General features: G+C 36.7%; 1 protein-coding gene across 2 annotated transcripts; it reads right to left on the bottom strand.

Annotated features, from left to right (window-relative positions):
- LOC106169195 (uncharacterized) lies at positions 1–23,464 on the bottom strand. 2 transcript variants are annotated; one of them, XM_013548582.2, is made up of 19 exons: positions 23,274–23,464; positions 21,392–21,454; positions 21,031–21,127; positions 20,413–20,609; positions 20,092–20,142; positions 19,611–19,680; positions 19,103–19,187; positions 10,537–10,732; positions 9,619–9,698; positions 9,062–9,227; positions 6,648–6,933; positions 6,212–6,360; positions 5,662–5,784; positions 4,705–5,109; positions 3,555–3,662; positions 2,543–2,828; positions 2,094–2,209; positions 1,368–1,523; positions 1–1,213 (listed from the first exon to the last, which is right to left on the bottom strand). In XM_013548582.2, the coding sequence occupies exons 1-19, from the start codon at positions 23,409–23,411 to the stop codon at positions 1,157–1,159; spliced, it is 2,829 nt and encodes a 942-aa protein (XP_013404036.2). In that variant the 5' UTR covers positions 23,412–23,464; the 3' UTR covers positions 1–1,156. The 2 variants fall into 2 exon arrangements, with proteins under 2 accessions (XP_013404036.2, XP_013404035.2); XM_013548581.2 differs by lacking the exon at positions 23,274–23,464 and adding an exon at positions 21,736–22,032.
- Positions 23,465–23,602: the final 138 nt, after the last annotated feature.

The raw sequence follows: 23,602 nt of genomic DNA, 5'->3' as shown, positions 1-23,602 counted from the left end.
TGTTTATCTAATAGCATTTATTCACCTAACAGTGTATGTACAAAGAAAGTAATTTCAACAAACCACATAGAATCTTTCAATGTATGACCCCTCTCCCCATTTCATCAAATTTGGATTTTGAGAAAACATGGTGCAAAAATTGCAACAATAATCTGAAACATCATGAAAGAAGACGAAAAAAAAAAGAGAATACCAAAAAAATCTTGTGCTTGGATGTGAACTTGCCCTGCCTCGGGGAATACAGTGTGACCCTCTTTTTGTGTGTATGACAATGATACCAGTAAGAATAAAATAACTGATGTTTTCACAGATACATTTTTCACCAGCTGAAAAAATGACACCAGCCGGTGTATCTTCTACTCTGAAATTAATATCTAGCTTGGTGCAGTATCTAAAATTAAATTTTTTCATAATCCACACAACTCTCTCTTTCTCCTTTGGTCTATTCCTACATTGCAACTGTTATTAAAAAAATTCAAAGATATAAAACAAAAACTTGCTGACCAGCACTGAGGAAGAATTGCAACATTGCCACATGTAAGCTACAAGTATGACTGCCATGAACACGTGCTAGTTATTTACATTACTGGCTTCTGTCTGAAATTACAACATTATAAAACAACTTTTCCTTTAATTTGCCTGTAGTAAAAAATACATTTTATAGAGTCAAACACTGCAGTATGACAGACAACAACATGTTGCTTCCATAGGATTCACATATATTAAAAGCTTCTTTTTTTAACTGAATACATCTTACATATAAAAGGGTCCACTACCACTGTGACTACGATCATAAGTTTACTACACCAACTTGATTTTCTAAACATTAACTAAGAAATGATCTTAATATACATAAAATTTATGCCATCAAGGCAATACAAAATTAAATTACTAGAGACACTTTCAACTTAAAAGTCACTGTTAAAATAACTTCCAAGAAATAACAAAACAGCACTATTGGATTTGATATCATCATTCCACATGGCATCTAAGGCCTGGATGAAGAGGAAGTCTCTCACCAAGGAACCAAGTCAGTCTCCATGTATTAGAGGACTGTGCTTTTCTCAGCAGACGACACACCAGACCTTAGGGACAAGGAGGGGTGACTGCAGGCCACGGTGACCCCCCCACCCCACCCATCCCTCCAACTTCAGACTCAGCGCCTCCGGTCTCTGGCTGACCTTGGCCTGCTGGTGCTGCGAGAACGTCGCTCCTGGATATAAAAATTGATATCATTGTTTTGCATCCGTCTCCATTTCAGTACAATAAACATTAAATATTTTGTTTGTGACTTCTTCCAATGTGGTGAACATAATGTAATGTATTATATTATATTATATTATATTATATTATATTACAATACTAACCTCCTTCTTGGTTCTGTCACTGCGTTCTTTCTGCCTCTCCTTCTCTCTCTCCTTTTCTTTCTCCTTACGATTATTCTCTTCCTCCGCTTCCATTTCTTTACGTCTCTTTTCACGCTCAATGCGCCGCTTTTCTCTGTCTTGTTCCTTTTGCTTGATCTGCAAAATGGACATGTTCAAGGATTAGAATTCATTAGCACGGCTCAACCCCTTAGTCTGAGACTGACACCCTTAGAAAAGAGGAAACAGTTTACAGAAAAAACAGACAAGATGTCAGAAATGTAGAGGGAGCCACTTTTACGCGTGTTCAGACACTGAGGCTAAATTCAGTTGCAGTCCAAAACATGTCAGCCAGGAGCAGAATCACCACTCCAAGCTGACAGTCTTCCACCAAGAACATATGCAGCCAAATCATTAACTTTCAAAGTAGAGTCTACTGAGAATATTCGGTCTTGCAGAAGATGATCTTCATCTTCCCACTTATCTACATGTCCAAAATTTGCAATGTACACCCCTTTCAATCACAGTCAATGCACCTCAAATTATCCCCTATGCCTGTGTTCCTCTCTGGTTACCTTTCCATCGACCTTGACCTAGAATTGTGTCGGCGGATCTTCACCCCACTCACTCACACACGTACTCTTTTCTCCAAAGAGTTCCACCACCAAATATATATTAAGCTAAATAAAGTAAAACTATTTAATGAGAAACACTCAAACTTTCAGTCACCTGTTCCTCTGTCAGTGGTAGCCAGTAGATGCAGGGCGTTGCTTTGGTTTTACGGAATAAATCATCCAACATCTTGGCTGGCTCCTCCTCTTCTTTCTTCTCTCTCTCAGCTCGCTCTGAAAATAGGACAGTATTCTTCTTCAAAAAATTACAGACATTGTACAATTGTGTTTTCTTCTGAATCAGTGAAGTGACTATTTTCTCTCTAAACAAAATTAATCTTTTTTGCCAATAAGCAATAAATTCAAAATATTACTTATGCGTTAACTTTATTATAATGGAGAAATTTTATATGGTTAATTACACAGCCAAATTGATAACAAATACAAAACATAGTCAAACTAACAAAAAGGATACCACCTCAATTTTTTATTTCAAACCTTTCTAAAATGCTTTCAGAAGGATGCCTCGTGGTTATAGGAAGTGACACTTTCACAACATACATGTACCTTTTCTTCTTTCTTCCCTTCTTCTTTCCCTCTCTGCTGACCTTTCCCTTGATTTTGACCTTGACCTAGATTTCTGTTTCAGCTTATCACGGTCCCACTCACGCACATGTTCCTTCCTGCGTGCTTCCCTCTCCTTCTCTCTATCTGCCTCAGACTTCTTGCGCTCACGGCCACGATCTCGTTCACGATCTCGTTCCGTTCCCCTATCCTTAGGCTTTGTGACATCTTGTTTTATTTCTCTTTTGATGTCTTTAGGTTTTTGGGCACCGTCCTTGTGGAAGCTAAGCTGCAAGAAATTATATTTCAACTTATATATCATACAACACCTGACACTGCTTTCCCTCACAATATTAAAACTCCACACACTAAACATCTTTTTTTAAGTCAAAGACATGCTGTAATTTTTAGACTGGAGAAGATCATATTGCAGAAAGGAAGAACTCCAAGGAAAGGTAAAGAATTACACATCTGAAACTGTTAGTTTTGTTGATGTTCATTATAAAAAAATTGGTGTTATTCATTGTTCATCAAACAATGATTTTCATTTATCCTACATCTGTCAAATGTGGTACTGAGCTCCATTCAACCCATCTTTACTCTTTTTGATACAAAAACTCCGAGTCAAAAAATAAGCCAAATCCTCATTATCCCCATAACATTTTACGTAATACACCCTTTCTTTGTTTTCATAGCAAATACCAAGCAAACTTTTTGAACCACAACATCCAGAATGAAATCATCAACGGTGCACCTTGCCCCCACCTGTGTAAATACAACCTGAATGTCAGGGTAGTTAGCATGCACCTTAAAACACATGCTGCTTGAGGTCTATTTCAAAAGTCTTAAATTTTTCCTTTCACACAACAAATGGCAGAATCCTCATTTAGATCCAGTTAAAACTCATACCATAACTTCTTCGAAAATGTTTTTTTTTTCATGCAAATACCAACACTGAGATTAAAACAAAGACAAACTGAATCAAGATCCTACATTTGCTAAATATTTAACATACCTCATCCTCTGTTGCGAAATCCACACGTAAAATTTTTGGGTTGGACAGAGGCCATCTTGTTCCATGTAATGCTTGCCTTGTCTCCTTAGCCTGTTCTTCTGTTTCAAACTGAAAATTAAAAAAAAAAAAAAATGAAACAATTACCTAAATTATACTTAAACTAAAAATAACATTAATTCTCTTTAAAAATTACAGTGATACTCTTTAAAAGGCACAAAGAGGGCAGAAAGTTTTTAAATCTACATTTTTTAATCAATTTATACCTATTGGGCTACGAATCAAAGACTCTTGGGCACTAAGATAATACAAAATTCTTATATCCAGTTCATTCATGAGACAAGATTACTTGGGTTTTTTTAAATCTGTAGAGGTCAAAACAACAGTAGACCTGAATCAAATCTTTAGCCAACAGATCTAATTACATTTTGATACCAGATACTAAAGATGACAACAAGATTGGGATAATTGTATTGTTTGGTCTGGAGGGTGCTTAAACTGCTCACTACGTTGACATATATATTAGATAACAGCAAATTTTACTGTCTACTGCCTCTGAGGTAGAGGTAATACATGTACATGTAATAACACCTGGGAACTATGGGGCCAAAAGTTCAGTAGAGCAGAATAATACTAAATTGGAACTGATTACATAGGGAAAGGGGTCTTCTTGTTTGTAAATTGTTCGTGGACAGGTAAATTAACAGGTGGAGCCAATCACTGGTAAAGGCATCCTGTTATGCGTCTCATTATGTATGCTGTGTTATTGTGAGGTTGTGTCAAATTTTCAAACCCACACATTGTGGATTACTAGATTTATCTTAACGAACTTGACACAGGATGTCAGATTCGTGCTGCAATCAACTATTCTTTCAAATTGCTCCAAGTCATGCACTTGCCTAATAAGGGAGAATTGCTGAGCTAATTGTCTTTGACAGCTACCAGCCTTATTAATCAGCGGATGTCGAATTCTTGATAATACCTTAATAAGCCAATTAAATGCGCTATTTCCGCAGTCACACAAAGGAGGCACTTCTTCAGAAAAAAAAAAAATTAGTGGCACTTCTAACCTAAGTTTTCTTGTCATCTTAAAACAAACATGATGCTGCCAATTTGACAAGAAAACTCCAATTGTTTCTTTCTGAACACTTACAGTGGCAAAGCAGTGGGACTTGATGTTATCTATCCAGAACCCATCCTCCACCAGTGTTCCAGTCTGGCCCAGTAACGTCTTTAACTGTCCCAGCGTATATGGCCGCACCAGGCCTGTCACATGGACGATCTTACTGACAGGGTGGCGCGGCGGTGACGGTGTCCTTCTCGCTGCCTCCGGGGCGTCTGGCGCTGGAGTGGTGACTGAGGTTTGCCGGCTAGCTCGACGGATGACAATTTTTGTGTCTTCCTTGGTTTCCTGTGGCTGGCTATCCCTGCTGTCCTCGCCTTGCTGAGGTTGGGGTTTTCTGTCTTCCTCGGACTCCTCTCCCTTGTTGTCTCTATTACTATCATCTTCCATTTCCACATCACTTTTGTTGTTGTTGTCTCCATCTTCACCAACAACCTGTGAACAGATCACAGCACACAAAGCAATTAATAACTGCATTTTTTTCTGCTGACTTATAAATTGCTGATGATATATAACATACATATTTTCTCCTACTTTTTTAAGGTAACATGCATCCACATAAAAATTTACCTCCAGTAGATATGATTTTGTATTAAGGGAAAAATTAATTTCAGGACACCATATTCAACTGATGAAACACCTTTTCAATTGCCAGTGTATGGTAAATATACCTGAACCATGCCCATGGTTCTCAGTTAGATGAATGATTGCTTTAGTTGTGCTTTAAACAACTCCTCTTTGAGTGAATATCATGCAGGTACAGATTCTATTTAGAATCATTAACACTGGGCAAGGTGGGTGATTTTAGCAATATGGTACTGAAAATGACATACCAGTTAATGCTAAGAGACTTTGGAAAGATAAAAAGATTGTATATTTTCTTTTACTTGACATTCTGAATACCTGACTTCATCTGAAAACTCACTTGCACAACACTTTTATCCGAAAACTCATCTATGTAATAGTTCTCTTAATCTGAACACTCACCTGTGTAATAGTTCTCTTAATCTGGACATCTCTCTTGTCGTCGTCCTGGTCAGAGATCTGTCCAGCGTCCACATCCAGGACATTGTCCACAGGGATGGACTTCACCTCAGCAGGGATTAGGTTCTGGAAGGAAAAGGGGAGGTGCTGGTAAAACAGGACTAAACCAGAAATGAATGACATCAGAAGTGTTATGCATTTAGAATAAAGTAGTAATTTTTTTATCACTAAGAAGTAGAAATGATATTGTTAACCTTGATGAAGCAACTTAGACATGGGAGTCTTGGAGGTAATATATACAATATGAGCCTTATTTAGATAAAGACCAGAGATCCATGTTATTATATTTATTCTATATTATACTAATAATTTATTGTAGTCATTTGGTTAGATTATTTATCAATAACTGAAGCACCTGAAAAGAAACAAAAATTTAAGACAACGAAAAATGATGACGAGACATAATTGTTAATATGTATGCAGATTAGAGTGATGGTAGTAAAATCCATAGTCCATTGAGGTGGAACATTTTAACCCCAGTCGGCAGACTCACCTTTAGGGACTCTGTGGTGAGACTGATGCTCCTCCCAGCTCCCTTCTTGTTGGCCTTAGCAGTGGTCCCCCATCTACGCTTCTTCACTGGTTTTTCCTCTGCCGCTCCCGGCGACTTCTCTGAGCTGTCATGGTTCTCCTTGTTTTTAGCTATGAAGTATTTATTAAATGTTCAACTAAATGCACACATTAAAAATACCTAACTGTACTTAAAGAAATCTGTTGATCTTTTGATTTATTTTTAAGTCCTGAAGTGGTTTAAAACATTGATGATATTAAGACAAAGTGTCACCACAGAAAACTTTTGCCAAAAAACTTTTTTTTAATTTCTCAACAATGCTATTTAATCATCAGTCAATTTATCCAATCATTTCATTCATTATTGCTGTACATCCCAATTTCATTTTTCACTAACTATTTCCCCAAAACTAACTTACAGGTTAAAGATATCTTTCTGGTTTGAATCTTTGCAGGGGGTTGCTTTGCCTCGGCAGGGGTCCCTTCTTTCTCGGCAGGGGTTGCTTCCTTCTCTGCTGGGGGTACTTCCTTCTTCGCAGGGGGTTCTTCCTTTTCACCAGGAGGTACTCCCTTCTCTGCCGGAGGTTCATCCTCCTTGGGGGTCTCTGCTTTTTTAGATTTGGTAGGGGCCGTCTGTTTTTCTGGTGTTTCCTGGGACTTTCTGGTTTGTATTTTTCTAGGTGAGGACCTCTTCACTGGAGCCTCCTAAAACACATGCTCAATGTTGTGAAAGGGTCATATATTGGAAGGTACTGGCCCCTTTGAGTCAACAAGACATCTTTATCTATATCTATCTGTATCTGGTGCTCACTTATTATGAAATGTGTTGGATAAGGAGTTGAATTATTGCAGAGGTCCAAAAATATCAGTACAATCTATGTGTATATTTCTTTTGCAGTATCAAGTTAGCCACAACTGTTTGAAACATTATTTAGTGTGTGCTTTGTTGATTTTTACAGGTCAAAATTAAGACCAATGCATCCTTTTTTACAATAACTTTATCCTATTACTTTCAAAAACAATTTCCAGTCAGTTCTTTACTTTCCCATTTAATAAAACTTTTTTTCATAAAGCTTTTGTGATTATTTGAAAATGTCACTGAAGTGCTGTGGCAACATGTGCAAATTATGATTTCCTCATCAACGTCATATCTACATCTCTGGAATTCTTGGTCAACTGTTCAACTATCTTCGTCACCTAGAAATCAATTCAGTTTTCAGTGAATTATGAGCATGTGAAAGCACAAGGCAGCTCAAACCCAGGAAGCAGCCACCAACCTTGCTCTTTGTTTGCTGATCTGAAAGCTGAAGGAAAATAAAACAACGTTAATCAAAAGCATTGGTACCGGAACTTTCTTCTCAGTGACATCATCATCATCATCATCATCATCATCATCATCGTCTCAACTCCTGCCTCTGCTCTGGTACAGCCCAAATTTATTGTCCATGTGAGTCAGAAAGGGTTGGGGGGAGGGGCAGGAAACATCAGCTCTCTATCGACTTTGTTCTTTCTTTCTTTCGATCTGTAAATTTCGTGTCAGCATTCGATGCTCTTTTTCTGGTAGAATTTTCTCCAAGTCGGTTTTGACTGACAGTCTTGTTACACCCATGTTTGTGTCATGGGTAAGTGAAGATAACAATGTTCACTATATTCCACAGCGGCATGATTGTATGAATGAGTGTTCATGGTCTTCACTTCCTTTAAAAGGAAGACTTGAGTCTTAAGCTTTGTCATGGTTTACCAAAACTCAAAGTAAAACCAGACACATGTATTTAGTCTTTTCTTTTCTTTTCTTCACTTATTTATAAGCAAGACTTTAATATTAGGTTTAACTGTCGTTTCTTCACTCACTTATAAATAAGACTTTCAAAGATGACATAATCTCAATGATATGTGCATCTTAAGTGTCTGCTTAGACATAGTGATTCATGTCCAGCAATATTATGTCAAATCAACAGAGTTCACACTTAAACAGGACTGTCTGTTAGCACTGTCCTATCAGTTCAATAAGTAGCATATTACTGGCTGCTGGCATTCAAGACATGAATAAGAGTCTGTAGCTATCAAAGCTGGCATCCCTAATGTGGACTCTTTCCTCTTATTTGAGACTCTCAGCAGTTTTTTCATCTTCAATATAAAACTTGCAGCATTTCTGTTTGTGGTAGAACTTCAGGTAATTAGCGCAAAGAACTTGATGAATACATCCATAACCAGAAAGTTTTCCAATGTCTGTTTCATTTTTCTCGTACGATACCGTTCCCATTTTTTTTCTCGTTGCAGCATAGATGACGAATAGTTCTCAAGAAAGGAATCCAATGTTCTTGCATTTGGTGGAATAGTCAAAATAGAGCAAACAAAGTCCATTCCATGTCTTCTTAGGTCATATCAAACAGTCTTATTGATGAAGTCTTGACATCTTAAAGATATTAAGAAAGTCTGTTCAGTTTTCTATGATATCAGAGCTGCATTCTTCTCTCAGGTTTTGCTGTTGTTTTCACTGGGCGGGGCACTTTTTGGGGCATGGGATTGGCTAGAGTTAGCCAGAGGGTGGCTCCACCTATTCTTCTGTGATGTCTCCAGGGATCTTCAAGGCAGGGAGGAAGGATCAACTCTTATCTCTATCACAATATTTTAAGATGTAATTTCTTTTTTTCCTTAAAATAACTACCAGAGTAATTTTTACAAATATTCACTGCTGCCTGGGTGACTTTTTAACACTTAATGACTGGAAATTATATACATAATAATATAAATGCAGAGCTGATAAAACCTTTACGAAAAAATCCCAGACATGCACATTGATTGGTGAACAACCATCTCTCTGTAACACTACCTTTTCACTAGTTTCAGTTTCCATGGCAACTTCCTCAGTATTAGTGTCAGTTTTCACTGGTTTGTCACCTTCACTTGGTGTTATCTTGATTTCCTGGTTGCCATGCTTGGCTTCTGTTTCCTTGGTAACAGTTTCTACTTCCTTGGCAACTGCTGCTGGCGGAGGTCTGATAATATAACACAGATTATCAATACTGACTAACTAATGAAGCCGTGACTGAAATAGTAGACTCAGATATTTTTATAGGATAATACTCATAAGTGACAAATTGAATATGGTCTCAGTAGAATTATATTTGAAAGAAAAATAAAATGAAATAAGGTGAGGATCTGATGAACATTCTTAAGTGTTTCCAAGTTAGGAAAGATCAATATATATTCAACACAAAAGACAACTGGAGAAATTGTGAATTTATTTTCTACACTGTGTATTCAGATAAGGTTTAGAGATACCAAAGACTACTGCAAAAATAATACATTTATTTTCTATGGCATGTATTTAAGACTACTAGTAGTTTAAGAGAGATCAATGGCATGTTATTTCAATATAGAACTCACTCTTCCTTATCCTTTGTGTCTTGCACATCCTCAGGGGCTGTGTGGTAGCTCTCGTCAAGACTCTTGGTCTGGACAGCTTCCTGGAGGGAGGAAAACATATAGCAGTCACATATTAAAAGTTCTTATTAAGAACCTCAGTCTGGGCAGTTTCCTCGGGGGTTTAAAAAGGAAATAACAGTATTTCTGTTGAAGGTTAAAGTGACATCAAGTGAGCGGCTGGCTCAATTTGCCATGCTGAAGGGTTGGATCTTATGACACTTTGAGAAACTCCTTTTTTTTTATCGACCAAATGTACTGAGAAGCTTGAAGGTAAAAGGCCGGAAATATCTTCCTTTACCCTTCTGTTCACATTTCAAAGCAAGAACTAGCAGCAACAGCAAATCCCTACCATATAATATCTCTTGTACTAGCAGCAACAGCAAATCCCTGCCATATAATATCTCTTGTACTCACTTGTAATAGTAAGTTTATTTAGCACAAGCTAGAATTTTCTCACAGTCACCTTCAGCCAACCAGGTTGGAGGCCTTCATCAGATTAATTTGAGTAGATGTTGTTATTCACAGACTGCTAGGTGGTATAGTGGCCATAATCCTATTATTAATGTTTGGTCGGTAGATCAAACCCCCCCCCTTCAACATCTAATCATATCAGTCATGACAAAGTCCTCCAACCAGGCTGCTGAACATAAGCTTGCAATGAGATAAATTCCTGTATGTGCTACACACTTTACCATTATAAGATCCAAGTTATAAGCTAATAAGCATTTACTCATTTACTCACTTACTGTATATATATTTCATCATTCCTATTGTACTAATCCACTGATATAATCAACCGTACTCAAAGCATAGGAACTCATTCATACTCATTCTCAATAACATAATATCATATTAAATAGCATTTAGAAGACAACACACCTTTTTCTTTAATTGTGTTGTCCTACTCTGTACTTTACCCCTCCTCTTGGGTTCTGGAGAGCTAGATGAGGAACTGGAGGAGCTTGACCTAGATCTTGATGACCTTGACCCAGATGACGACCTTGACCCAGATGAAGAACTAGACCGTGACCTTACTGGAGCCTTGACTTGTGACCTGGTCTTCCTTTTTCCTCCACTATGAAAGTGAAAAAAACAACAGGTAAAATATGTTGTAGCGGGGTTGACTTTCGGGTTATCTATTTTTAACATCATTTTCATAAGTCTACAAAGAGTAGACTTTTTGAAGACCCCCCCCAATATGAAAGGTAAAAATGATAAATTTTATCCGCACTACCCTGTGGGTGAAGATCATCATTTTTATTATTTTTCCAAATGTGTCCAGAGGGCATTAACCCCCTCCCATCCCTCAGCATACTGTTTGTAGACTTGTGAAAATGATGATAAAAATGGATGACCCCTTATATGATTAGCAAATAATTTTGCGTAACAGAACATTATATGGGAGACGTATGTGCTTTTCTAAGGAAAATATAAAAAAAATTCTGGAATAGAAAGCAATTACTAGTACTGACACATCTATTTTCAGAAATAAATAAACTTTGCTTTCCTGCAATCCCCGTAATATACAATTCTCTCGGTCTCACCCATGCTTTATTTAACAAACCTGACAAAGTATGTCCCCTTCCACTCTCTATACACCCCCTTCTTCTCCACATCACACCTGTGTGCCTTTACCTTATATTACATCCTTCAGAGATACAGCTAATACTTGCATATTTATAGATTACACTCAATACAGAAGAGGTGTCTCTATATATGCTACATAAAACAGAAGCAGCAGGCTGGTGATTGTTTTATAACACTATCAACCACTCCACTTGAGCTGATATTCTATATCTATTAATATGTACCCCCAGTTTCATTCCAGCTGAAGGTAATCTTGTTTTCCTAGATACCCCTATAACCTAAAGCTAAAAAGGCAGACAGCCAAGCAAGAAACGGATAAATAGATGGTTGCCCTAGACAACTAGAAACCATGGTACTATTATCGTAAACTTATTAATTATCTGACTATTGCAACATGATGGAAATCCACTGTATAAGTAAAATGCAAAAGAAAATGTTTGCTGGAGGCATGTTGTTCACACACTTCTCAAGACTGCTACTGAATCGGTCCAAATCCAGGGTCTGACTCAGCACTGAAAGAAAACAATCCTGAAGCTAAACCCAAACTGGTCTAGACCTAAGTGTCATCAGTAGTAAGTCTATTTCTTTCACCAGAAATTTGTGAGTCAAAACCCCCAGTTACATCTCCCTTCGACACTCCCTTAATTAATAAACACCTCTTTATGAAATTAATCCTAGATTGGTACATGGTGAGGATGGTCTAGAGGATGGGCTGAAGCTGCCAAAACACTAGCAAGATACTCTGTCTGATGATGTCATTTAGGCCTAAACCAGTTATGGTTTAACTCTGCTTCTTATCCCTGCACTGCCTTGAAGCATAACATATATCTAGCCAATGCAAAGTGGGTGCTATAACAAGGCTGCCTTATATATGAACACATGTATTTATAGATATTAATATATTTTTATGTATGCTGCTTTGCACAGTTATCAGTTGTCTATATTGATTTAGTATACACTCAGTCAACATGTAACTATATAATATGTACTGTCGTGTTTACAAGGGGTCCAACTTAGACTGGGAATAGCTCTGTTCATACAAGGTCTAACTTAGACTGGGAATAATTCTGATCAAAACAGACAGACCAGTAAGTACTCAGATAATCCATTCTGAATGAAGCCTAACTATGAGAAAAGACCCATTTTAAATATGATCAAAACCTTACCTCCTCCAACTAATCTCATCACCTTTATTTTCTTAAAAAATTATGAGAGATTTTATATGCGTTTCAAACCAAGCAAAGTCAAACAAAATTGGTCCAGTGAAATGTGATGGTTAAATCCTCTTTCTGAGCAGGAAGCTTAGGTTGTGAGAAATAAGAACAGAAACCAAGAAGATCAGGTTCACTTCAGGTTGGTTACTATCAATGTAGACTTTTAAAACCATGCGTAGGAACAGATCTAAGAGGATTGTGTTCATATTGATATTCATCAGCTTATCTAACAACCTGAATATGTTTCATTTTGGTTATTCTACAGTATTTGACCTCCATGATAATTGGTGTATTTCCCAGTGACATCCTTGAGTTAGCATTTTTGTTAAATCAAAATATAAACCCATACAACATCTGAATTGGCCAGGGCCCCGTAACTCGAAAGCATCGTGCATTGGGACCGAGCGCAAGCGTCTCAATTCCATAACTTGCCCATACTCGCCCCATAATATATATAATACACTGTAACCTCTATGTGATATCGCTATTCGCAATACGTGACGCTTTCGAGTCACAGAACCCAAGTTACATGACATCATGCTTTGAGTGCAACATGCCACCTTTTTAATCAGGTACATTTTATCTATTATTGTAAAAAAGCTTTTATATTAAGAATATTTTGGAATGTCATTTGTCACATTCCCTAGCTAAATCATATCAGTAGGAAATATTAAAAGATTTCTGATAATTTTCCACAATAGCAGCACTCAATTAGAAAACTAATCAATATATATACAGGAGCACTGGTCATGTGACAATGACAGCCTTCAGACACAATCAGACCAAATTTGCTCGGATATTGAATTATGTAAGATAAAAAACTAGTCCTTATTGCCTCCTCTGTTACATTTTATTGGTAAGAATTTATTTCTACATAAACAATGTTGTCAAAGACATGATGTAGCAAACACGGCATGCCTTGAGCCAGACACACAGGAACAACACCAACACAAACTTGGAAGTGGACAGACACATAATACTACCACACAGTCAAACTTTTTTAAAATAATTAAAATATATATTATATCACCACCATAGCATATCCTCTTTTTTCCTGCATACAAGTCGATATATATCCATTCCATCACTAATTCTAGACCCCATTATATATAACAGCATAATAAATGGCATGATAAAATCCACTACATGCAACAATCACTGATATGCATGCCCTAAAATACCCAAGATAATACACATGAACATCCATACACATACACAGTGGGAAATATAACAGGGACATAAGTATACCCAAGAAATTACACATAAACATGTACATACATACACAGTGGGGAATATAACAGGTACATAAGTACTAAATTCAGAGGGTAATTATATCAATATGGCCAAGCTACTTCCTTCTCGGGACTTGAAATAATTCACTCAACCATTCATAATTGATGTAGTGTAATATATTTTCCTTGACTGTTGCTTCAGTACTACAGACAATGAGGACATATGAGGTATAGTCTACACAGGGGAGACCACGTGCTCTAGCAGGTCAAACTCAAGGCTGACTGCTTTACTTACAGCTGTCTAGCTACTCTGGCCTTACTTTCTCCGTTGGTGTGAATGTCTGTGTGCTGAGGTTTTCTCTTTTGTAAAGTCTTGGCCTCCATCTTAGATTCACTACCACCACCACACTGAACAAACCCACATGGAAAGAGAGGAAGGGGAGGCTTCACAAGTGGGGGTGACATGTGCTCTGCATTCTATTTGAGGCCTCAGGCAAGGGGATTACGTGCATTCAACCAGAAATTACTGGTAACAATAAAATCTGGAGCATCAGAAAGAGAGATAGAAAAAAAGATAATATAGATATTCTGTTATCTGTGGGTTTGCATGCAGGTCAACAGGTGTTCACTCTATTATCAGTGCAGCTTATTAAAAAAAATCATGTGCTCCACGTGGAAGCTGAGGCCTCAAAAGAGGGAATAACACATAGTCATAATGAGGCACCAAAGGAAGGGGCATCACTGAATGAAACATGAACCTTCAACAGCAAGGATACCACATGAGCATTGTACCCAGTATATAATTTCTGTCAGATAAGATTACAACAGTCATAAAATGGAAAACTGTAACATTTACTGCCTGAGAATAAATTCATGACATGTGAGGCCTCCTAAGGGAGGTGACAACAAATTGCTTTTTTTGCAAAGTGAGGTTAAACAAGCAGGGTGAACATGTACTCAAAGTACAGTTGTCCACATATACTGAACACATGAAGTGAGGCCTCACAGGAAGAGCTATCATTTCATCAATGTACAAACTCTCCATCAGCACTGTGTGGGACACCTGACCTAGTTTAAGGTCAATGCCACTGTGGACATGTGCCTAGGTGATGACTTGAGGTCTCCAGTGCACAAAATACGTAGGGGCTCTCAAGAAGGGGAGGGTGGAGTGAGAATAATTTTAAACAATTTTTCACAGAAGGTTATATCACAGGCTGGCTTGAGGCTACCAAATTTAACTTTTTTTTAAATACTGGACCCCCCCACCCCAAAGTTAACCCAACCTGAGAAATGACATAGAAATTAGAGCCAGTTTATATTCAAAGGAGAGAGAGAGAGAGAGAGAGAGAGAGAGAGAGAGAATGAGAGAGAGATATGCTGAAGACAAAACAAATCCTTGGGATTTCACATCGGACACTATTATCCAGAATCTATACATTTCTGAATGAGACTGAATGTCGGCTATAATTCACTGGATTTATGTACACTAACTGACAATTTTTACCTTGTTCAATACTTATTTTAGACAAACCCATGTGTTGTTTATTCTGTCTTTCAATGTTTGCAAGGGCAAAACCACACAAATGTCAGATATCGAGGCATATTTTGTGTGGGAAAGGCTTCTCTTTGTTGTAGTGGATATTTTTGCTAATGAAAGTTTACCTACTATACTCAGCTACGGGTTTTATTTTTCATTTTTTTATCTGTTTATTCATATTTTTGGTTTTTCTGAAAAAAGTCCAGATATTTTACTAGCTTGTTTCTCTTATGAAAAGAACGACATCAACTTTAACTCATTCAAAATCACACCTTAACATGTGTCAGTTTAAAAATAATGTTATTGTAGACAAATTTTAAGAAAAATACTCAATGGAGACCAAGTTGTTATAGTTAGTCAGTTGTTAATGTGGTCTAAGTTGCACCTGCTGTAAACATGTGTTAAGTCAAGTTGTTAATGTAGTCCAAGTTGGACCTGCTATGAACACGCTATTACAGTTAGTCAGTTGTTAATGAGAATACCACTTATGCCCATGAACTCTGCCTGCTAACATCCACCACATGGCTGTTAATGAAGTAATAGGAGGAGGCTTCTCTTACAGTAATTACAAAACCATTGTTCTCAGATGACTTTGGTCTCAAACAAAGTCCACATTTAATAAGGCTCTCTCATTGCCATAACACACAATGTCAACTATTTCACTGTACGAACCTTAGCATATCAAAGATATGTGGCAATAAAATATCAAATTCAAGTATAAGAGTTTAAAAAACGATTTTATTGATTTCCTCACTTGTCTATTCTTTGCTAGGATATAAGCATCTCTTTCAACTTGGCTATACATAATTACGAGCTAAGGTAATGGAGGGGGCTCTAGGCAGTGCTTATCTAATATAACTTTTCATGGTAATCTCAGGCAAAGAAATATTAAAACTTCTATGATTTTAATCAAATAATGTTACTTTAAACATGAACCAAAAATTGTTGGATGAGACAGTTCTCCCTATCTATGCAATAAAATTTAAAAACCCAAGTATTGCCAAATGGTTACCCCACTGAGAGCACCTCTGTAGCAAGGTTATCAGTTAACTATATCAGCTGATGGGGCCACCACACTGGGGAGATTACACATGACTTATCACATTAGTGATCTGTTTGGTTGTGGTGGGGCAGGGGGAGAGAGGAAGAGGAACTTTTTATCCAAATTTACTCAAAATATCTACACAAGAGAAAAAGGAGTACAAAAAAAGAGGGAGCAGGGTATGTGTGTGTGTTTACCTCGACAATTTTATTTAAAAAATGTAATTTTTTTAATAATAAAAATAAAACAAGGACAATATCTCCAGTTTAGTCCCAGTTCCTACTGACAAAGAATCACATTTTCATGCAGTAAAAGTAAAACAATTAATTCCATGGCATGTTACCACTTCAACAACATTCATATTTCTATTACAGAAGGGACATGTAATATAAGGTAACATAAGATACAAGATTTTCTCATTTGGATGAGAGATAAGTGATCATTTTCTATGTGCAATGATTGCATGACAGGAAATACGAGAAAATGATTGTATCTATTTGCAGGATCTCATTGCTGAGTGTTTCCAAGAAAATGTGGTTAAGAAAGATCGTGTTCAGGTCAAAAGCATTTGGATAATGAAACGTTAGAGAGATATGATCTGTTTTATTGATCCAAAAGAAAATGCTTCCTACCAAACACAGAACATTGCTACGTGACTGTTTTTTTTTTTTTTTTTTTCATTTTTAATATCCAATTATTTTGTAAACATATTCATTTTTGTGTACAGCTGTGTATAAAATTTCCTGTGTGAATGTGAGCAAAAATTTTAACACCCAACTGATATATTGTTTTGCTCAGTGGAAACAATTGCAGTGATAATTATGGTTATTTAAGGACATACTCACCAGTTTATTTACCCATTAAAATCTCTTATTTAAACTGTTGATTATGAACCAACACAATGTTAATTTTGTTCTTCTTTTAAACTTTATCTTTAATTGTATATATGATCTCTTCACCTACCTCATACCGGCCACCATCATGCAAAAATCATCTGTTTTAAATCATTGACAATTTTGCTTTTCAATCTCAATAAGTGTAATCTGTGTCTTATTAATACAGTACTGACCTCATCATCCAACTGGCACAATTGTGTCTACGTATCTCAACCAACACAATGTTAAGCTTGTCTCAACTACTGCAATTAATTACAATTTTCTTATGAAATTGAAAAATACAGAAATGTATGCATGTTCAGCCAAATCTTTATTTTTATGATGCTGTGTATTGGCACAATATGTTGGTAGGCTTGGCATGGCATGACATCTGATTTTGATCCAGAAAACGATCCTGACGCAGTCACGTTTTTCAAGGTCAATCTCTCAGGTAATGACAAATTCAGATGTCCCATTTACGAGTTCAGGAAGTTTCCATTTACATCTGTGCAAAACTGGCAATGTGCCAAAACAACTTCTTTCTGATGACACACAATGAGAATAACACAGTCGTCAAATCCTGTATTTCTAGTTGCTTTAAACGAGGGGTTAAACTTGCTGGGCTGTCATCTAAAAATACTTCATCAGTTCTGAAGGCAACTTCACATTTCTGACATGTTCAAATCACTGCACACAAACACATTTTCTGCCTCAGTTTTAGAATATTAACTTTTTTTTTTCATTAAAATCCATCATGCATTATGATAATTTTATATATTTCAGTGATACAGGCTATATGTTTCAAACAAGGCATTTGTAAATTACCAAGAATTTATTTAATAAAAAATAACTTGCTGTATTTTATCACAAAAAATGCTTACTCTACTACTGTGTTTAATGTGTAAACAGATATATTTGTTATCTGTCAGTTGACAGACTTGGGGTGTTTGACATGTATAGATTACACTGACAAAACTGAAATGAAACACTGGTGTTGCAGGTCCTTCAGTAGTGTGCTGTGCTTTCTCCAAACACTGAAAGTTATCAATTCATTATGGCAAAAAAATCACTTCCCAATATTTAGTGATGAGGAGAGAAAAACACAGCAGGGAAAGGGGAAAAGAAAAGAAAATAGCCTCTACCACCACATACAAGATATAGCTCAAGCATGTCATTCAGAAAGTTCAAAATATGCAAATCACAGCCAGGAAAGACACTTGGTATCACCTAGTTAAATGATATAATCAGTTTAGCCAATCAGCAACCAAATGACATGCATGTCTATAGAACGAGCTTGACTGCTGCTCACCCAAGTTTCTGCCACTCAGTGCAAACCAGCTGCAGCACAATGCTGAAGGACCGTCAATGACTAGCCAATGACAACAGAGCCCAGCAGTAATGTGTAAAAACAGCTTTATTCACGCTTTTTTTTTGCTTTCTTTCAGTTCAATTATCTTTGAGGGATAAACTATTAAATTATTATAAGAATGAATGAATGAATACATCCAACAAAACATCATTTAAGATTTAATATTTAAAAATTTCCAACAGGAATTCATATCACTAATTATCTTAACTTATAAAAATAGTCAATATTTTAATTTTTTTTTCTTTCGTTGTATTTTACAACACCTGGCAGTAGCAGAACTTGCTTGAACAGCAGTCCCAGCTGTCGTTATTCATTAAGAATAAAATGCAACCTTTAACACTAAAAACAAACTAGTAGAGATCTAAGAGCAAAAACAACAAAACATGTCACTGTACAGAATCCACCATAAAAATCCAGCACCTGTTAGAAAGATCTTCAGTGAAATTGACACCGTGTAGGTGGGTCAAAGTTCAACTTCAGGCCACCTAGTGGTGACCTAATTTTGCTGGGTCAAAGTTCAGGTCACACAGAAGTGCCGTGACCTAGTATTTTGGTTCCAGGAAGCACAGTGTATGATAGTGTTGTTTACCTGGGAGCTGCAACCTCTGGCGTCCTCTGTGGAGACGGAGATCTGGACCGAGGTTTCTTAGTGGGAGGCTCGCCTTCTTTGTCTTCTGCAATGACAAAAATATGTTAAGTTAATATAGCTGGTAAATTTACAGACACTGTGATTGGAATAAACATGCAGTGTATATAAAAATGCTGGATAGTCTCTGTTGCTACTGCAGCAGAATTTTAGTTGCGGAATCAGACAAAAATCATTTTATTTTAAAATTCTTTTCAGAAAAAAAAAACAAGGGCAATCAAATGTTTGTGATGACAGAACTATAAAATATCTGAAAGCATATGCAAATGCAAACCAAACTAATTAAACCTAAAAGTACAAAATTAAACTAAACCAAGACGAGCAATGACAGAAGTGAAAAATGCATTATATGACTGAATTGATCATTTTAGCCATTTTATCGTTTTCATTATTTTTCATTCATTCATTGAACATGTGGACTTCAGAACAAAGTCACTGCTGTATGTTTTACCTTTCTTCTCTTCCTGTGGCAGTGGGTGGTCTCCTGATGCTTTCTCCTGGGCTGGTGATATTTCTTTCTCCTAGAACCACACATAACATACTATTAACAAGATCAATATAAATTTGAGACATTATTAATAAATTAATGTATTTAATATCACACTAGTACCTCCAAATCTTGACAACCATGAACAAATATATATGATAATAATCTTTATTAACCTTCTACAAATGAAAATAAATCTCAAAGTACTCAGAGAGTTCTGTCAGGACAGCTCCATTCTTTTTATCTTTATTAATTTATCATTTATGGATAACCACGTAAATATAATTGGTCTTACATTACTGTTTTTCTGGCTGATCCAAACAATTTCTTCAAAACCCATTCAAAATTTTCTGAGTGAGGCTGTTTACCCACAGAGGCACACTATGGCCTCTTAGGTGGTGGTAATTACCCTTTTATTTTCTATACAATTAAAGTAAGCACCTACCTTTGATTGTTCTTGAGAGGGCTTGGCTTCCTCTGCAGCTTTTTCATCTACCTATGAAATTATAGGAAAAAAATTGTAATTAATTTGAAGTACATTTTTTTTTCTTAAATTATGAATCTTGATGGTATAAACACAGGTTATTTACAAATAAATAAATAGAATTGAAAAAAGATCAGGGATGTGATAAGGGAATGCTTAAAAAGAAAGATCCCCCCCCCCCCAATATTTGAATAATTTGCCACTGGACCCTTTTTTACCTAGAAAGACAAAAGGAGGGCATATACTAATAGGAGAAAGAAACTCTTCCTCTTAAACACTAACCTGTTTTTTTGCCTCCCCAGCCGATTCCTGAGCTGGCTTCTCTAGTTTCTCTTCTTCTTTTTTCTCAGATTTCTCGGTTGGTGCTGGGGTTTCTTTTTGTGGAGTCGGTGCCTGTTTCTCCTCTGATGCTGACTGCGATTCCTCTCCTGATGTCACATGACTATCGTCTGCACCTGAACTTGTTAACGCTTGCTCTTCTGGAAGTTGGTTACAGTACAAATGTATTTCTTCATCTTTTTGACAATAAGACCTACGCTCAATAGCCTTTTTAAAGCCATGTTATGGTAAATTTGAGCCAATTTAATAAAATTCTATCTCCAAGATGAATATTTTGGATAATTACTAACAGCTCAGTGCTTTTAATCATGCAGTTATTGAATCATCTGTTGGTGAGGTTTTATATAAGCTGGACTGAGAACTACTGTTGCTTTTTACCTGGCTGGTGGTAACATTTGCTGTATGCCAAATTAGTATTTAGATTTCTATTGAAAATATATCATCTAAAATCATTTGCCTTTTTTTTTTACCAGTAAGTGATAAATAAGCACTTGGACAATAAATCTGCAGGTGTGACCCTGAGAGATCGACATGAATTTTGTAGACAAATCCTATCTTTACCTTCCAGTTTTTTCCTGGCTTCCTTCTGTAAAGAATATGCCTTCTGCTGTTGTTCTAGATACTGTTTTATCAAGTCATTTGGAGCTTCATTTTGTAGCTGGTGAAAAAATTCAAAAGTATCCCTGTGTTAATCTTTGTCTATATAATGACCTATTTAGATGATTAAAAAAATTATATACATATTTCACACTTTACATGTCATTACTTAAAATTCCAAACACTTTGCCTTTTTTCGTAAAAAAAAAAAAAAAAATATGTATTTGGATAACACATAAGGAAAATATAGTCAAACATATAGTGAGTAACTCTGGTAAAAAGACCAGTTCAGTAATCATGAAAAACATAATAATAATCAACTCACATCAAGGTTTGGCACGTGTCCTTCTTCCACTGGCTTATTCCTAGCATTCTCAAGCAACAATTGCTGGAATTAAAAAACGTAATAAGTATATCTAGTATTATTATTATCAATTGAACCGGAAACAAAACCTATCAATTAATAGCTCTGTAAGACAGTAAAACCCTGTTTACACCTACATGTACATCATTTTTGGAATCACTATAGACAATATTTCGAAATACGAGCATCATTACCTAACACACTGACACATAACCTGTAGGCTGGGGTTTAAAATAAAAAGTTTAAAATCAAAATCTGTCAAAATGATGATCCATTCTGTATCACTTGGTCCCTGGTTACTTTACCCTGGGCACACTGGACAAAGTCCCCTGGGGGGTCACTCCCCCTTTTCCAACCATGTGAGCAGGCACATTTTTGGGAGCGGGTCCACCTTTTCCCGCTGTGCTCACACCAGCTGCCATGGCAGGGTTGTGAGGGGGGTTCTGTGGGGGGTACTGGTACACCCCTCTCCTGGCCATGTTCACATTGACTGCAGCTGCACGGACATTCTGTACAGGAATGCCCCTTCCTCCAGGCACTGGCTGCTGCTGCTGACGAATATCTTTTACTTTCTTTCTGGGGTCCATAACATCATATTAGTAGTGTTCATTTCCCTTTATAACTCTTATACAGAAAACCAAGCCCCCCTGCCTCCGGGACAAAGAGTTCCGTTTCACATCTGTTTATCATCACTAATTGCAATCATTGGAAAGATGCGCAGTTGGCACATAGATCAATTCCCCTATGTGTCATGTGAACAAACACTAGGAAAAAAACATATGTAAGGTGTAATGGCTAATTCTACCTCACAATGTTTGGCAATGAAAGCAACATGACCATGTCTATTAGAATACCATGAAAAAAAGACAGCTTTTTTGGGAGGGCTACTGACTTAATAGTTTTACAGCATGGGTAAATTTCACTTAGCACTTTACACTGAACGTAGAATTTTACTGCCTTACATACTGCTTTTACACCACCTTATTTTCTGTAGAATCTTTTAAAATATAAATTTTGAGAGTTTCAATTAAGCTCAACTGCTTATTTCTATCAATTTGTCAATTTTCACAAGCAAATAAACAAGTGGCACAGAATAAACCCAATTCAATATACAACACACCTAACACAATGCCTTGATAAACATGAAGAAATCATTCACAGAGAGCTTATCTCACCTACTGCAATCACGTTCCCAGAGCATAATGCCTTTGTACAAAGACAATCACACACTTAATAACTACTATATCTTTATGTCTAATACTGGACACCAGCACTGTAAATTTAAGGAGTAATTAAATTAATTTTTTTTCATAATATTTGCTTTTTTTAACACTAACATTTCATCATTTTAAATTTCAATGGTTGCAGCAAGCATAAAGTCGACTGATGAATGAAAGGACCCAAACAAAAAGAACAAGGAAGTTATACTTTGAATTCTTGTAAGGAAATAGCAAGCTTGGTATGCTTTGGGTGACATAAATATAAATTCATTTATTTTTCATGCAGTTCCGATATAAAATAACCCCCAGTTTAATTGTGACATCGGGGTTAGCTATGGTCGACCAATCATGCTAAATTGCTAGGCTGACCTGCCCCTAGGCGTTTGGCTAATCTTAATAAATTTACGTCAATATATAGCGTCTATGGGAGTTGATCTGTGACTTTGTAGGAAATCGGAGTTGTCAGATAGTAAAGATCCAAATGGCTTTGCGTGTGGGTTCAGTGGTTGATGTTTAATGGACATTCCCGCCTTTTGAATTTGGGGTTCGTAAATTAGGTCAAGAATCGTCTGAACAGCGTACAGGACCTCGAGACTTAGCAACATACCAGACAGCATACTCACCGCCTTCAACCGTTCTCCTAGCTGATTTTTGCTTCCAGCTTTTGAAAGCCCTCTCTTTTCAAGCTCTTTTTTGAGATCAACCACGCGAAGTTCCTTTAAAAGTTTTCCGCCGACAGTAAGTTCTCCGTCGTCCGCCATGATGCTGTGTACGCTTAATTCGGTTACTTCCGTGTCGATTCGGTAAACTTCGGTTTGTAGGTGGCACTACTATACTGGTACTGGCAAGAATGAATTGGCGTTGCTATTTGTTAATTGTATATTTTTCATTCTATTTCCTGGCATATGATATAAATATATATGTTGTTATGATAATGTTGCAATGGATTAAT

The sequence above is a fragment of the Lingula anatina genome, chromosome 4 (assembly GCF_051362555.1).
Source record: "Lingula anatina isolate TDL-2025a chromosome 4, LinAna3.0, whole genome shotgun sequence".
Classification (NCBI taxonomy): Eukaryota; Metazoa; Brachiopoda; class Lingulata; order Lingulida; family Lingulidae; genus Lingula; species Lingula anatina.
The sequence above is the reverse complement of the archived record's forward strand: the minus strand, read 5'-3'. Positions and strand labels throughout refer to the sequence as shown.

What these genes read in the sequence shown, in the direction of transcription:
- LOC106169195 (XM_013548581.2), bottom strand. Translation starts at nt 22,017, where the DNA reads ATGGACCCCAGAAAGAAAGTAAAAGATATTCGTCAGCAGCAGCAGCCA. An exon ending in AAACTGAAACTAGTGAAAAG is followed by an intron (nt 6,934 to 9,061) that starts GTAGTGTTACAG and finishes CATGTGTTTTAG; the next exon opens with GAGGCTCCAGTGAAGAGGTC. An exon ending in CAGAAAGATATCTTTAACCT is followed by an intron (nt 6,361 to 6,647) that starts GTAAGTTAGTTT and finishes AATACTTCATAG; the next exon opens with CTAAAAACAAGGAGAACCAT.